The sequence below is a fragment of the Uloborus diversus genome, chromosome 2, assembly GCF_026930045.1.
Source record: "Uloborus diversus isolate 005 chromosome 2, Udiv.v.3.1, whole genome shotgun sequence".
In the NCBI taxonomy this organism is placed as follows: domain Eukaryota; kingdom Metazoa; phylum Arthropoda; class Arachnida; order Araneae; family Uloboridae; genus Uloborus; species Uloborus diversus.
Window position 1 is genome coordinate 174,031,033 of NC_072732.1, and position 17,142 is coordinate 174,048,174.

At 33.9% G+C, this 17,142-nt stretch overlaps 1 protein-coding gene across 2 annotated transcripts in view; it reads right to left on the reverse strand.

Annotated features, from left to right (window-relative positions):
- Positions 1-17,142, reverse strand: part of LOC129216163 (titin-like) — a 279,902-nt gene that overhangs the window by 108,608 nt on the left and 154,152 nt on the right. For both annotated transcript variants that reach the window (XM_054850333.1, XM_054850332.1), the window contains exons 65-67: positions 7,985-8,041; positions 6,181-6,474; positions 3,696-3,952 (exon numbers count right to left, since the gene is read on the reverse strand). In XM_054850333.1, coding sequence (XP_054706308.1) covers positions 3,696-3,952; positions 6,181-6,474; positions 7,985-8,041 — 608 coding nt within the window. The remainder of the gene's footprint in view (positions 1-3,695; positions 3,953-6,180; positions 6,475-7,984; positions 8,042-17,142) is intronic.

Below are 17,142 nucleotides of genomic sequence, written 5' to 3' on the forward strand. Positions count from 1 at the left end.
AACGTAATTTTTTTCAAGTTGTAATCAATAAACTCTGGCTTTATTTCTTCCATTTGCCTCCTTTCGATTTTTGCTGGTTGTAAGCGAACGTGTGCGAATTGTGGTGCATCCACTTTTATTTCTCTTCTTTCTATCCTGGTTGGCTGCAGTTTAATTTTTACCATTTCGTAAGTTTTAGCAACATCTGTAACATTTTCAAATGTAATTTCATTTTCAAAATTAGGCTTATGTGCTTCCATTTCTGTTGCAAACTCCTGTTTTGGCTTTGGAAATTCCTGAACTGTAAATGGTTTGAGAGAATAATCAACAAATTCAGGTTTCAAGGCTTCTGGTTTCGTTTTGTCTAATTTTGCTTTTTGAAGCTGAATATGAGAATATTGTGGTACAACTGGTACACCATCTTTATAGGTTAGTTTAGTTGGTTTCAGTTCAACAATCTCAGCTTGCTTTTTATCATCAACAATTTCTCCAAATGAAACATGTTTTTCATGACTAGGTTTTTGAATTTTTCCCTGTGTTATGAGGTATTGTGGAGTTACTGATGACTTTTGAGCTTGTTCAATTCTCGTTTCCTGCAATTTCGTACCTTGGAGCACAACTTTTTCAGTGGAAATTTTTAAAGGAGTATGGGTTATACTTGATTCTTCATACGTTTTACTTGTTGTTGTGATTGTAGCCTGGTACATTACAGGTGCAACCGAATCTACCGTGAAAGGTTGTAAAGGTTGAGATGCTAAGTGAAATTCTTGAGGTTTAGAAGCTACAATCGTTTGTGTTTCAATTTCGCTTTGTTTTTTATCTTTAGGCGTTCTCACAACTGATGCACTTTCTGTAACAGGTCTCTGTACAATATTACTTTCAATATTTATTTCTCGTCTATTTTCCATAGGTAAGACTGTAATTTCAATTTGAGGCTCTTTTTCTTTTTCCATAACATTTGTAAATGTTTTGTCTGTTGATTTCTTCAAAATCGGTTTTTTCCCGCTTTTGATATCGACTAAAGTTTGGGTTGTCAAAACTGGTCGCTCTGGCTGTGAACGTGGTTTCGGTTGCTCGTCCACCCGAGTTTTCTGCTCAAATGTTACATCTGTTTTGGTTTCGAAACTTTCTTCTATCTGTGGTTTGGGCTTTGTCTCCATTATAATAGTCTCCCGTTTGTGAGTTGGTTTTGGGTGCATTGTACTACTTATTACTACTTCTCGTTGTTTTTCCATTGGTAAAACTGTAATGTCAAACTCCAATTCCTTCTGCTGCTCCATTGTTTTTTCTAACTTTTGCTCTATGACTTTCTTAGCAGTTTCTAATTTTCCACTTTGAATATTAATTGGAGTTTCAGTCATTACAACAGGATGAACTGGAACCGAAAATGGCATCGTCTTCTCAGTCATTTTGTACACATGAGTTTTTTGCATCATTTCGAGAGTTGTGAACGAATCGAAAGTCTCTGTTGGCTTCGGTTTCGTCTCTAAAACAACGCTTTCTCTCTGTGTGGTTGGTTTTTGTTGCATTTTGCTGCTGACTGTCATTTCCCGTTTTACTTGCATGGGTAAAACTGTAATATCGATTTCCGGACCCCTTTCCTGTGTTATTGTTTCTAATACTTTTCTTTCTATAACTTTTTTCGCAACTTCTTTTTTTGCACTTCTGATGTCTGTCATAGTCGTAGGAAATGTGGTAGGTTGCTCTGGAAGAAAAGATACGCCTTCCTCGGGTTGTTTCTTCAAGAGAGTTTGTTGTGTAAATGTTACAGCTGTTTTTGAATCAAAACTTGTTTCAGTTTGAGATTTACGTTGCTTATCCATGAACGTGATTTCCTGTTTTTTAAACGGCTGTGGATACATTGTGCTACTGATTGTCATTTCATACTTATTTTCCATTGGCAAGTTTGTAATATCCATATGTGGTTCAATTTCTTTTTCCATCTCTGATTTTAAAGTTTCTCCAATAACTTTTTTTGCCAATGTTTTCTTTGCGTTTTCAGTATCGGTTGGAGTTTCTTCGGTTACCGTTGAATATCCTGGTTGGAATGATGGTGCAAATTCTTTAGGATGCTTCAAAGCGTAACTTTGTTGCTTTAGGGTTACCGGTGTCACTTTATCAACAATTTCTTCTGTATCTTTCAATTTCGGCCCTATAACCATTCTTTCCTGCTCTGTAATTTGTTTTGGATACGTGACACTAGACATTTTAACTTCACGATTCTTTTTCATTGGTAAAACTGAAATATCTATCTCTGGCTCTTTTTCTTCTTTAGTCACTTCTTTTAACGTTCGTTCGATAACTTCTTTTGCAATTCCTTTCTTTGAAATTTGAAAAGCTGTTTCATTTTCGGGCATTGAAGCTGGTTGCTTTTGTGGAAGAAATGGCTTTGTTTTTTGTGGTTGCTTCTGCTCGGACACTTGCGGGGTTAGTGCAATCGCAGTTTTGGAATCAAATTTAATTTGCGAGCCTAATTTGGTTTCCACTCTTCTTGTTTCCACAACAATGGATTTTTCTTCCGGTAGGTCGGTAATATCTGTTTCTGGCTCTTTCCCCTTTATCATTACGTCCTCTAAAGTCCGTTCGATAATCTCTTTTGCAATTTCCTTTTTCGAACTTTGAATGTGAAATGGTGTTGCGGACGTCAAAGATGGTGACTCTTGTTGTAGCGTTGGCATTATATTTTCTGGTTTCTTTTTTGGTGTTTGTTGAGGAAACACACTATGAGCTGGATAATCCAAAATCTTTTGCATGCCTTTGGGTTTTGTATCCATAACAATAGTTTCTCTCTCCGTTGCTTGCATAGGCTTCATTCTACTGGAAATTGCTACTTGACGCTCTCTTTCTAATGGTAAAACTGTAATATCAATTACTGATTCAGTCTCTTTCACCATTACTTCCTCCAAAGTTCGTTTAATAACCTCTTTAGCAATTTCTTTTCCTGAACTTTGAATATCAATTGGAGTTTCAGGTAGTAAAGCTGGATGTTCTTTTTCTGTTTTCATCTGTACTGGTACTTTTGGAAAAATCTCGTCTGTTTTAGAATCATATTTCTTTTGCGGCTTCAGTTGAACTGCTGTCTTCGTATCATAGGTCTTACGTTCCATAAACTTAGGTTTTTGTTTCATAATTACTAATTGACTCTCTGTATCGGGTTTTTCACTAATAAAAGTTTCAGGTATTTCTTTTTTCTCTGGAAACGGTAGCTTTGTAGAAGGTTCTTTCTGCAGCTGCAGAGTTGTGTGCTTCGCACTATCAAACTCTTCTGCCCTTTCAGCGTCAGATGAAATGCTAATTTGCTCATGAAATGCCGTTCGCATTTGAGTAACTGTTGAAATCGTATGTTGTTGCTGTTTCAATAATGTTTGCGTTAAGACTTTTGGTTGTAATGGCATTTCCTTTGGAGCGTCTAAAGGTGAGACAGCTATTTCATCTTGCTTCATTTTTTTTTCCTGAATACTTTCATGTTGAAAAGGAAAAGGGTGCTGAGAAGTTACTTGCATGCCTTGCATTGCTACAAACTGCTGTTGTACGCTTTGTTTTACTGTAACAGGACCTTTCTGCACAAAACTTTGAGTTTGAATTTGCCTTCCTTGTGCAGAGGCAGTTTGGAAGGATTTTACGTCTTGTATTACCCTAATCTGCTCAGGAATATCCTCAAAAGGAACTTGAGTCACACTTATGGAATGATCACAGGTATCTATACTTTTTATTACCTCTGCTCTCTCCTGGACAGGCAGTGGAGTTGGCACAACCTCGGATGGTTGCTCTTGAGGTAGGATCTGCTGCACTTGGATGTGTGTCTGAGTTCCTAACGCCGTTTCCGCTTTTTCTGTGGCACTTTTCACTTCTTTAAATTCCCTTGTTCGCTGTAGATAAGTTGTCTCTTCTGTGGCTTTTTTCACAACGGGTTTCTTTGGCTTTGCTTCTACTGGTTTTACTTTCTGTTGTGCTTCATGTTCATCCCTTGTAACTGAAAAAATATATGGCATTAAAAACGCAGCATTGAATAAAATGCAATGAAATTGTGTATTAGTTTAACAAAAATATACCTTGGTGCCAGTTTTTGCAGTTTTACGTAAACATTTCAGTCAAATAAGTCACAAAACGTAGTTTCATGCACTATTCAAAAACTAGACGTTTCAACTGCATTTTAATTTCTTCCATTACGTTTACAGCGGTATTTCAGTAAGTTTTTTTTTTTTTCAATTTCTTTGGCACCGTTTACTGTCTAATATATTTAATCTCTCGTTCTTCTAGGTCTCGTTTCTTTTATTCTTTTAAAATTGAACGGTATCCAAGTAAATATGTATGTTCCATATATTTTACTAATGAAACTGAGTTATCAGTTATGATACAATTTTCTCTTTAAGTTAAGAAACATTTTCCTCTCAAATAAATAAATAAATGTTACTTTGCTAAAAAGTAAAAATACACACTACAATTTTTAGAAAGCACATAAAATTTGTTCTTCTTCATAATGCTATTTTTTTTTCGTTATTAAAAATACTTACACCACTGATAAAAATCTTTCTGCCTTTATGAGACAAACTGCATAATTTTAAGAGCGTTTATAGTTAAATTAGATTCGATTATTTATCCATAGTTTTCCATAAATCCATTTTAACTCATTCATTTGCCCTTTCTACCCGGAACTTTCAACTTTCACTTTTAATTGTCATATAATCAAATACCAGGAACTATTCTGTATCATATGAAGTATTAGTTTTGTAAAAAGTGTTCTTGTGTTTGAAAAATAATGATTTGGGCGTGACCTACGGTCACACCCGCAACACGTGCAAATAATTATTTTTCAATTGCAAAACTTTTGTTTAGAAAGTTGATGTTTCATACCATGATACATGACGGTTCCTAAAATGTGAATAAATTGTTATCTTGTCCCTGTAATGTCTGAATTGGGTCGAAGGTGGTTGAGACAGCTTCGGCACTTTCAATGCAGTTATCCTCATAGAGGTCTGCGTGTGCATTTTCAGTAATTTGCTGTAGCTTTCTTTGGATGGCAGGGCAGGAAAGTATGTGGGCCGGGTTAAGCGGAAGATCAGGGCAGTTTTTACAGTTCTGATATGAGGCAGTAAGAAGCAAAGGGATGTAAGTGGCAAAATTGAAAATTTGGAGATAACCAGCACTCATTATAGGTGGACCTTTCTTCGGTCTTAGGGCAAGAGATGGTACTAGTAGCCTGGTAGTTGCTGTTATGCAGCATGATTTAGAAAAAAAAATCAATGAAAGTCTATCTAGAATGTTATTTTTAAACAAGTTTTGCTCAAAATTTGAAAATGTCCACTTACATCCATTTGCTTCTCACTGCCTCATATGTTCATGTGCCGTCCTTTTGAATTTGTCTTTGAATATATAGCAATTAAAAGTCAAAGTTTGAAACTCCGGGAATGTAGTGCAAATACATGGGCGAAAAAATGTGCGTGCAAATGGATTGAGCAAACAACAAACAGTTAGCAATGCGTTTGGAATGCATTTGAAGAATAACTAACAATCAAAAAAAAAAAAAAAAGTTTGTTGTAAAGACACATGATAGAAGTGAAACGTTTATTTATTTTTCTTCTTTTCACATTCTGAACTTTACCCGTACGTTTGCTTCACTCATGTCACGCTCTTGTTCTTTGTAAGACTGACTTATCACAACAAAACTGTGCATTTTAATGAAGAAAATAGATTATAAACAACGAGAAAGCTAATTAATACACGAAATCAGCTTTTAAATTGTTGCAGAAAACAATGAAAAATAATATCAATTATGATGAAGTGAATGTTATCAATAAGTGTTAAGCTAATTTCAAGGCCGAATGTGGATTATGCTTTTAAACTGTTAATGCGACTTGTAACAAAGAAATCTGCGAAAACGCGCATTATTTGAAACACCTAAAACGCTAAAAATTTCCAAATTAAATTCTTATTTTTTTTTACAAATCTAACTCAATGATTAAATGGATTTCTAGAAGAAGGGCATATGAGCTACGTTCAAAAGCCATGCACTTTTTTTAAAAATCCATTCAATTACTATTATTTTTCATTGCTTTTGGCAATACTTACAATAACACTACATCATTTCCGTCACACCAAAAAGGTTGTCGGTCAGAATTTCAAAGATCTCGCATCAAAAGTTTCACTTCACAATTTGTAAAACAGTAATTGTAAGTATTCAGAATTGTAAGTAACCATTACCTCCAACGTAAAGATAAGCAGTTGTAACTTCTTCTCCATGTTCATTAACTGCTTTGCATGTATACTTGCCCTCAACTTCTTTTGTCACCTTGAGAATCACCAGGATAGTTTTATTATCCTTGTAAGACACCACGTAGTAACCGCTCTTTACATCGATCACTTTTTCGTTGTGATACCAGGTCACAGTGGGTCGTGGAACCCCTTTAATTATGCACTCGAGAGACACTTTTCTGCCAGGTGTCTTGATGAATACATCTCTCAGTGGAGTCTCGATTTTTGGAGAGTGAGGCTTCTCTGTGAAACAAAGAAAAAGTGTCACATTTGTATAAGGGAGGAATATAAACTATGGTTCTAAAGAACGGGGGTGTTTCCTTCAACCAAACGTACTACTTGTAGACATTGAAATTAATAGCATAAGCAAAAAAATAATAGCATGGAGTTCAAAAATAGTTTTATTTTTCCAACGTTTAATTTTTAATAAAAAAACTTTAAGTGTCGGATTTCAAAAACAAAACGTTTCATCATGTAACGTCACGAGTGGAGAAAGCCATCTTAAAGAGAAGCGTGAAGTTACCTTAGACGGCGATGTATCGCCTTTTGGTGATTTTTCACTGTGAGCAATTATTTGTTTAACGAGATCCATTTGATGAAGTTGGAAATGTACTGGAACTTTATTTTGGTAATCCTAGCGACTTGTTCACTTGTAATGTCAGCAGTAAAAATGAAAACTACGACTAAACGTCGTTTTAGATTACTTAATTAAGAAAGAAAAAGAGTCGAAATTAAGAAAAAAAAAATGTAACTCACATCATGGTTTCGACTGGAAACAACCCCATTGTGGAAGCATTTTCGCTTTTCACGTAAGCAATAAGGAACAAATAATGTCTTAAGCCTACTCTGGACCCATATAAATTTCATCATTCAGTTGCTTGCAAATATTTATATCTTTGATTTTTACTTCCTTTTACAAAAAAGGAATTATTGTATTCGCGAAAAAAATTTCACTCAAAATTCGACCTTAATTTCCATTTTGCTCACCCCCGAATGAATGTTGAGTTCTTTTTTTTCGACTTGACCACACGTGGATAAGTGCCTAAGAACGTATAGACACGCGAAATATTCATTTTTATGATTACAACGAGTTTTCTCGTGACATTTGTATGTACATATGTATGTATGTGCGTATACGCGGATGAGCTTAAGTATGTCGCATAACTTAAGAACGGTATGTCCTAGAAAGTTAAAATTTGGCATGTAGACTCCTAGTGGGGTCTAGTTGCGCACCTTCCCTTTTGGTTGCATTAGGGTGTTTCTAATCATTGTCAATTTCGATGTAAACTCAAGTGGTGTTACAATTTGTCGGACACTTGGCGATATATCACCAGTCTTTTGGTTGCCAAATTTTGTCGCAACAAATTTGGCTTTTTTTTTTTTATTTTAAATCTGGTTTCAATTTGGCCACTATTGGTGATATTTAGAGAGTAAACTATTGAATCACATTAAAATTACCAATAATGGGAAAATGACATGAAATTGGAAGTAGAGGGAAGTCATGTGAGGCACACATCAGCTCGTTTTTTTCATATTATAGAAGAAAGAATTTTTTCATCATTTTTCTATATGCGTGATAAATATTCGTTATTGTAGTTTCACTTCATTAATATATTGCCAATTCTATGTTTCTCCAGGATTGACAAAAAATCTTGATTGTGAAAGACGGACTGGTAAAAATTCGGAAAAAATTATATTATGAAAAAAATTAAAAGATAAGTCTGAATTTCACTAAAATGACGAAAATGTTTACCTTCTTTTTTCTCAGTCTCTAAGTCCAAAGCCCAACTAGGTTTTCTTGGCGTGTATTCTATTGAAATATTTTGAACAAAATTAAAACAGTGTCATAGATTGTTTAAAACGAAAAAATAACGTGAATAAAGCAAAAATTGCCCAAAATAATTGTCAGTAAGTGCTTTATTCATATTGTTTCTTCGTTGTAATCAAATGTTATCGAAGTATCAATGAACATTTTTCACATAACATAAATTAACTGAACAAAAATATCAAATCAAAAATACCAAACAAATATTTCCACACAAAATAATTGCTTTAATTCAGATCGTCTGCATAAAACAAAAATATCAGTTCAGACCTGTAGCTTAAAAGCGCATTTAAAAATATATTTTTATATGATTGGAAAAAGTTCCTAATTTTGAAAGAGATTTTAAGACACTATTTAGGTTAAACAAGAAGTTCAACACTGAAATCTAAAACTAAAAATAGAGAAATAATTATTATTGTTCTTTTTAAGAATTTCATAAACTATTTGAAATAATGTATTTATCCAACCTGCTACGGTTATTTTTGCTGTTGTCATGTCTACACCATTCCTATTTTGTGCTTCACAACTGAATTCAGTAGAATCTTCGATCGTGCATCTTGGAATAGTAAGCGTACAGAGTCCAGTTGGCTCGTAGAATATGTTGTACTCTGGGCTGTGCCTAATCACTTTCCCTGATTTGTACCACGTTACTTTGGGTTTTGGAGTTCCTGTCACTCTGCATTCCAATCTGAAAAAGCAACATTTTCTTTAAAGAGTTTGCTTTTTAGAGAGTAACATTATAAAACACGTACACTGAGGGCCAAAGTATAATGACAGAGTGAGAAAACTACTGTCGTGCTAAGCGTAAAAGTCGTACCGGCAGCTGAGTTCAAAATGAGAAATTGACGTTTAAAATTTTTGCGATTCAGATGCAACTGTTTGATTCAGATACAACTTTTTCAAGAAATTTTTTTTGAAAAATATTTCCCGTTGACAAATGACCATAAACATTGTATTTAGGTGAAATATGTGACAAAATATCACCTAATGACCCTAAATCAATTTTGATGACGAGTGCAGATACCACTTTTGTGCTTGTAACCTGCAAGATTTGCTATCAGCCGTAATCGAGTGTATGTAATTCTTTCTTATGAACAGCAACTTTCAAACCAAATTCAAAATAGTTCATTTGAAAGAACGAAGTTATCTTAACTTATCTTTTAACGCACATTCCCTTAAATATACATGTATACTAGAGGTGGAGTAATAAAAACCTTTTTCTTTGTTAAATTGCTGCGAAATTGTTTCTCACAGAATACATACAGTGCAAAAATGTTTTTCATTTTTCGTTTATGTTCAGTAAAGTAATAAGAGGTAATTTCTGTTAAATAAAAAAATTTTGAAAAAAAAAATAGAACCGACTTCAAAATTGCTCTAAAAAGTGAAAAATAATTTTATTCTTTAAACACGATCGTAATGCTTTTAAACATAATTTTTGAAGTTGGCGCAAAAACAAAACGTAAAATCCAGTGTAACCATGCTTCGTTCATATTTTTTTCAGAAAAGCATCCAAAGTTACGAACGAAACATTTATATCGCTATTCAAATATGCTGTCATCAATGCATAATGTATGTGATAGTGAAGAAACTGGTCCTGGTTAAATTTACAGTTGTATTTGAGTTATGACTGTGAATGATTTTATCTATCGTTTTTGCGCCAACTTCAAAAATTATGTTTAAAAGCATTATCGATGGTGTTTAAAGAATAAAATTATTTTTCACTTTTTAGAGCAATTTTGAAGTCGGTTCTATTTTTTTTTTTCAAAATTTTTTTATTTCATTCTTTTTAGTGTAAATGTAGGTATTTCAGAAATAATGTTACCATCTCGAAACTTCACATTTTTTTCTTAAAAATGCTCCATACTAAAAAAAAAATTTGACACGCGTTAAACTTTAAGCGATTAGCACTAAAAACTCATCTTTGTTCCTCTCTGGAAATCATGCGTAGTTAATTTAATTATAACCATTTAAGTATTACATTTTTCCTAACTAATTTACATTCCACAGCATCTAAGTTGCTCATGATGCAATCCTGTATTTTCTTACTTATCCCCGATCATCTGTTATCGGCATAGATGATAACGATAAAAATACTACAGAGTAGTTGAGTCAAACCTAATGGTAGCATTGTGAAAGCTAAGCAGATCCTAATCACTGCATCACCTCGCTTCCAGGTTAGGTTTACCCCTACTATGGAGCAATAGCACTGAAGAAAGGAAGATTTTGATAATTCACATAGGGTTACTATAAATCAGCAGGGTTACTAAAATAAAATTATTTACGCCAAAAATGAGACGAAAGCGCCAGATTCCTCATTATTGAAATATCCCTTGAAGAAATTTGATGCTTGCTTCAGAGAAGCCTTCATTCAAAATTATCATTACAATTACTATTAATGTTACTGTTATATGGCACCAAACTTTTATAACAATGAGTTTCTTATTGTCGCGTAGATGAAGATAGCGAAGACAATGTGAAAGCCAAATGAAGCGAATACTCGTTAGTCTCAACTCGAGATCTTTATTCAGAACCACGAATGAACGTTACATCTCCTTATATACAACTTGAGAAAGTGCTGAAACTTTCCAGACTTGGAAAGATACAAAAATTAATGGAAGATTCGAGAAAATACGGGAAACAGTAGAAACGAAATTTTAGTAAAATTCACTTTGTCCTAGTCGGGATTTGAACCCGGGTCGCTCGTGTGGGAGGCGAGAATTCTACCACTGAACCACCGTTATCCACGGATGAAAAGTGCGAACTTCGCTACAAAATCATTTAATAGGGGAAGTGCATAAAATTTACTGTTTTTTGCCCATAACTTTTTTTCTAAAGAACAAATATGGTCAAACAAAGTGATGGGACCTAAGTTGAGCCATCCCCTATCCATTAAAAAAAGAATCATCAGAATCGGTTCACTAGGTGAGACGCTATGAGTGGACAAACAAAAAAAAAAAAAAACATACATACGGTATGAATTGATAACCGCCTCCTTTTTGAAGTCGGTTAAAAATGCAATTACATATTGCAATGTTATGTACTGTACTGAATGTTATGTACATCAATGGCGCTCCTAGCACGGGTGTCACCCGGGGTGGTCATTTGTGTAAGCCTTCTACCCACCGCCCTCCCCCCAAAAAAATAATTCATACAATTTTCAGATTTTTTTTCCATGTGGTGTAATGAAAGTTGACATTTAAAAACAATCATACATTTTGAAAGCATTTTATGCAAAATTTACAATTAAAGATTAAGTAATAATCTCCTCCGCGCAAAATTGTGCTCCCATTTAGAAGAAATATAATGATTCAATTTACTTGATTATAACTTATATTTAGAGCTAAATTTGAGAATTGAACTATTCGGATATATTTTTTTCTAAAATCGTAAATCCTTTTGGGTGTCAGCCCCCCCCCCCCCTTAAGAAGGGTGTCCCCGAGGGAGACCGCCCCCCCCCCAGTAGTGAGACTACTGATATACATACAACCACTCTATTTGATTAATTAGCATACTGCTTTCCTAACCAGTATTTTCTTGGTTGTTTTCGAAAAGCCGTACTATCTATGGTCCCAAGCAATTCGGATGTTTTGACATTCTACTGTAATAATGGTTCAATCTGTTACCAAAGCTGCTCAACTCAAAGAAACCAAAGAACTACCCAACTTACCTCACAGTTTGACCAGACTTAACTTCGATATCCTTCAGGGTGGTTGAGAATTTCGGTGCGGTACCAGTGTCGGGTTTTGGCATGGCAAATTCGGCCTTCCTCGTTGGGGTTTCTGGTGCCACTTCTTCTTCCGGAAGGTCTGGTATTTGGGAAACCATTTCTTCAGAGCTTGAATCCTCGGAAAGACTCATTAGCGTCGCTTCTGCAGAAGTCGTCTTATCGAAGCTTATGGTAGCAATTTCGGAATCGGGAATGTATTCGTACGCTGAAATGAACAGTGAACGTATCAGTATTTTTTGCTCGGGAAAGGTAACAAATCAAAAGGAAACTACTGAACAAGTTAAAAGAATACATTTCTTGAAACCGTCCCAATATTGCTCTGAAAACAAAAAAGGGCGTAGGAAAAAGGAAGACCTCGAAGCAAGAAGGGGCAAAGATCCAGGTTTTGCCGATTGGAGAACTCTAATGTGTAGAAATTAATTTTATGCTTGGATAGCATTTTATGATATTGAAAAGTCACAGAAATACGATTTACAGCAATGAATTTAACATAATATTGGACAAGATCTCTAAAAATGAACTTTAAGGCATTTTTTGTGACTTCTAAAAGGTTTTAAAACGGAGCTGTCCAATTTTAGCACTGAAATCTTCAAATCAGACCTTTTTAAACTAGTCGTACTTTGGACTTAAAAAACGTAAATCTTTAATACTAATACAAAAAAAAAAAAAAAAACCGCGCAATAAAACATTGTTGACTTTTTAAGGAATTCCAAAAAAATTTTTCGTCATTCTTTCTTCACGTTTAAAGTCAATTAAATATGTAAGTTCATTCTTTTTCATGATTTTTTTTGCAGAATAAATGATATGAAACGACTAAAAATATAATTTCTTTCAAGTTACTTATAACTACAAAAGCGCCTTGAAGATTGGCTGGAACTGAATATTTAAAGCTCAATTTGGTTAGACTTCCTTCTCAGCTTTGATTTATGGTTATTATGATTCGAATTTAATTTTAGCTTTCGATATTAATTGCTCTGAATTTCCGATTGTTTAGGGGAATACCTAAGCGTAAGTCTTTAAATCCTAATCGTGTAAAAATTAAGCGCAAAAATAAAATGTTTACAATGTGCCTCTGCTTCTATGGCAATCTCAAAATATTAATGTACGATACCTAAGGGTTTATGAAAATTATAAAGTAGTAGATGCAGTTATGCAGATAAAAAATGCTGCTGCACACATTACGCATACGTACGTGATTAGTGCAGCCATTTTTGTGCTAAACGTTAAGGAACACTTATGCGAATTAAAGCCTCAGGTGCTTAATTCATTGCGAATAAAACTGGGTTAGCATGAAAGAATGAAAAGAATTTGAAACTGTTGCATATAACAAAATAACTGATACTTAGAAAGATAGAATAATATACATGTATTCCTCGTATAACACGATTAATTCGTACCGTGTAGTATCGAAATCGGGTTACACATGACTTTTTTTACAAATATTTTTTTTAACAGTGTACTCTGAGCAAAAATGAAATTCAATCTTTATTCAAGTTTTGTACCATGTTGTACAAGTACCGTGTTACAAAAAGGATGCCTGTGCCATTTTTTTTTCAGTTTCAAACGCTCAATGTGAGAGCCGTTTGTTACAAAACAAGCATTAATCTGTAATCTAGTTCAATCCACTCGTCATGTGATTTCATTTTATGGGATTAAGTCCAAGACATTGTTTATTAACTATCGATGACGAAAACAGTTTTGAGCAGAAATGTTGCATTACGAACCATTAATGGACGTATCTATTCAACATCAGGAATCATTCACAGTGCGATTCTATAGATCGTGTGAAACGAACTAGATTACAGATTAAATGCTTTATCCCTGTCGGAAACGGTTCACACGTTGAATTGGAAAAAAAAAAAAAACTTGGTACATTATTCTTTGCTTTCGTGTATCAGTTACTTTATTTTGTACAACAGTTTTAAAATAAAAATTTTAAAACTATTTTCATTCTTTTGTAGTCATCCTGTATTATAAAACGGACTTATACAAAAAAAAAAAAAAAAAAAAAGCGTTTGGTACATTAGTAATTTTACGAAACTAGTCTCGTTTTTCTCAACCATCAACAAACGGACTCTTACTGTGCAACTTTTTTTTTCTCGTCCGAGTTAAGACTTGGAAAATCTCGTGAAACTAGAAAAAAAAAAAAAATACTAATACTCACATTCTACAGTCAATGGAGCTCTAGTGACAGCTTCCCCAGCTTTATTGACAGCTTTGCACATGTATTCTCCCATATCTTCGGGGAATACCTCAGAGAGGAAGAGTTCGCAATAACCATCCTTTCTGTACGTCGTCCAAACTTCAGAGTTTTCTCTCACTTCCCGATTGTTGTGGTACCATGAAATTTTCGGCATTGGCTCACCAGTAACCTTAAAAAAAAGGTTTTTATCGTAAATTTTCACGTAAATGCTTTACTTTTTAAATACTCTTAGCGTGTATCCAGTATATGACGTACCGTAGTAATGGAATATACAATATTTTTTAGAGTATTTTGATAATACCATTCGTCAAATGCGAAAACGGAAAGATATATACTTTTGGAAGATTGCCAAAGATTTGGAAATCCCTTCCAATATTGCATCATTATATTTAAAAATATAATCTTACGTTTTGTGAAGAAAATCAAGTATCCACAAAAAAATAATCAGCTTCTTGACAATTTGATTTAAACACAAACGGCCTATTAATAAGTCATGTATTTTTTATTTCAACTAGAAGCTATTTTTAGTGTCCAATTTTTTCTGGTGTTAAAAAGACAAATAATTTATATCTTCGTCTAGACATTCATGTAAAAACTGATCACTATTTTTATGTTTTAGGACACGATAATCCCCTTCAATAATTCGGAGCAATATGAAAAGGACAAGAAATCAACTTAAAGGTCAACTCATAATCACTAAGTTATTAGTCCTAAATTTTCATTAGAATTAAGATTCAAAAAATCGTTCCGAAATACAATGTATTTTCTTTACAAAAATGCTGGTTCTAGTGCATTAACATTTGTATGGGTTTTCTCTCATTATGCAAGTAAAAATACAGTTGTTTAGCTGTATAGTGGATAAAATATGATTAAATATGCATCTGTTGCTCTAGATAGAAACGTTACAATCAACTCCAAGAAGTGGATTTACGAACCGTGTAAATACTAATTTTATTTAGCTTCACATCTTAATGCAAAAATAACGTACCTTTTGCATTACTTTTCCTAAATCTATGTTACTTTTTTCCTTTTGCTAACTTAATCAACTAATACAATCAGAACTAAAACATTTTCTTTCGGAAGAAAAATTTAATCAGGCATACGTACAACACAAGATAATTTTGCTTCTTCACTATCCATCACTTTTACTGGTGTCAATGGTGTTGTAAATTTCGGCGCTTCCATAACTTCTTCCTCTGGAGGACCTAATGAAACAAATTAATTAGAGATGCAATAGCACTTTTTAAGCACAATTGAAGTACTTATAGTAAAATTAAGCGATATGGTTTATTAATGAAAGATTTTTTGCTTTAATATCCAGGAAAATAATCTTTACATCGATTTAATTTAATTTATATCATAAACAACATTTCCTTTCTTAATGTTAGTTCAAGTCATTTTGAAATATATTTTACATTTAATGGAATTTTTGGTAATAGTTCAATGCTTGTTAAAACATCGTTTTCAAGAGGGAATGCGGATTTTCACTATTCCTCAAAATACAATCAAATGAAAGTTCCTTACATAACATACACAGTTGGGTGAAATAATTAAAACTCAGCAATTCTCTAGCAATGGCAAGTTGGAACCCATGTTTTGAACCAATACTAATAATAATAATAATAATCTCTCTAAGATGTACATGTTATTTTTTGCAATTGTAACAACTGCATACATTTTTTTTCTTATGGTTTCTTTCAAAGAATTAAAAGCGTTGATTTGTTAAAAACGTTAAGATTAAAGCACATTTTTCAAGATAGTGTGTAGTTTATCAATTTTGATGCTTATGTACGCACACATGTCTAAACACATCAGAAGTGATGCATTTTAAGATTGTCTTTCCACATGATCAGAAGTAAAAATCTCAGAAAAGTCGATCACATAATTTCATTAAGATTCTAGTTCTTGGATCTATCTATGTAGAATGTTTAAAAATAACATCGTAATATTTTAATACAAAAATGATTTTTAATTAACTTTTAACTTTAATTCCTTTTGTAGGCATTCGTGATTACTTTTTTCCTCTAACTACTTTTCCGCTCAATGTTTCTCGAAGATAAAGTGCTCCCACAATCAGTTGCTTCTAATGTCAAGGATGTAACTCAGGAAGTCAGCGTAAAAGGCAACCTTGTAGCCACTAAACCGCATCAGGCCATTCCTGAATAATTGTCTCACTTTCAACCTATTTTTTAGAGTAAAGCCTTAGAGGACAATCATTTATTGCAATATGGTGCTAGAGTAGCCCTTCGCAAAATCGTTTTTATCACTAACTTTGTATTTGCTTTCATGAAAGGTAGTGAAGTACCTAGTATACCACATGGGGCTTATTTGCAAATATTTTTCTCACTTTTAACCTAGCTATTAGCGTATAGCTTCAAATAATTATCATACATAGCTTCAAGGGGTAAGAAAAGTCATTTTCTAAAAAAAAATTTTCAGACAACTTTTAGTTTGAGACCTTAATTTATTGCGTTACAGCTGTATGGTGCAGAAAAGTTGGTAATTCTCACATATTGACTTGATTTTTAGAAACAAAATATACTGTTTCGGCGTTTATTACGTTGACCCTATTGTAGGTTAAATGTTTCTATACGAGACGAAAACCTATACATTTCCAATGTATAAGTGTAATAACCATTTTATAAGGGTTAAATGCAGTTTTAATGTTCAAAGGAAGGATATTTCAGTTCATCACAGTGACTTCAATCACCCCATTTGAGATTGTCCACATATTTTGCAAGCTCAACGTATTTTAAAAGTTCCGACTACCTGCTTTATTGATTTTTCTTTTCAAGTAGCACCATCATGATACAGAAAGTCTAGAAAAGTATTTTTAAAAGTGTTTGGCTTCGACTTACTTTCAACTGTGAGAGTGGCTGTAGTGGTGGCAGACCCTGCCTCATTCTGAGCCTTGCAGGTGTATGCTCCACTATCATCGGCGAAGGTTTCGCAGATCAGTAGTACAGATCGGTTGTTTTCGCTGGTGATTTGAAAGTCCCTGCAGGACTTGATCGGCTTTTTCTTGAAGGTCCAGGTGAAAGTGGCGTCCGGCGACGCTGTCACCTCCACTTCCATCCTAACCGATTCGCCATCCGGAACCAGCTGGGAGAGCAGAGGGCGCGTGAAGATAGGTGGAACCGATTCTGGTGTAGGAGA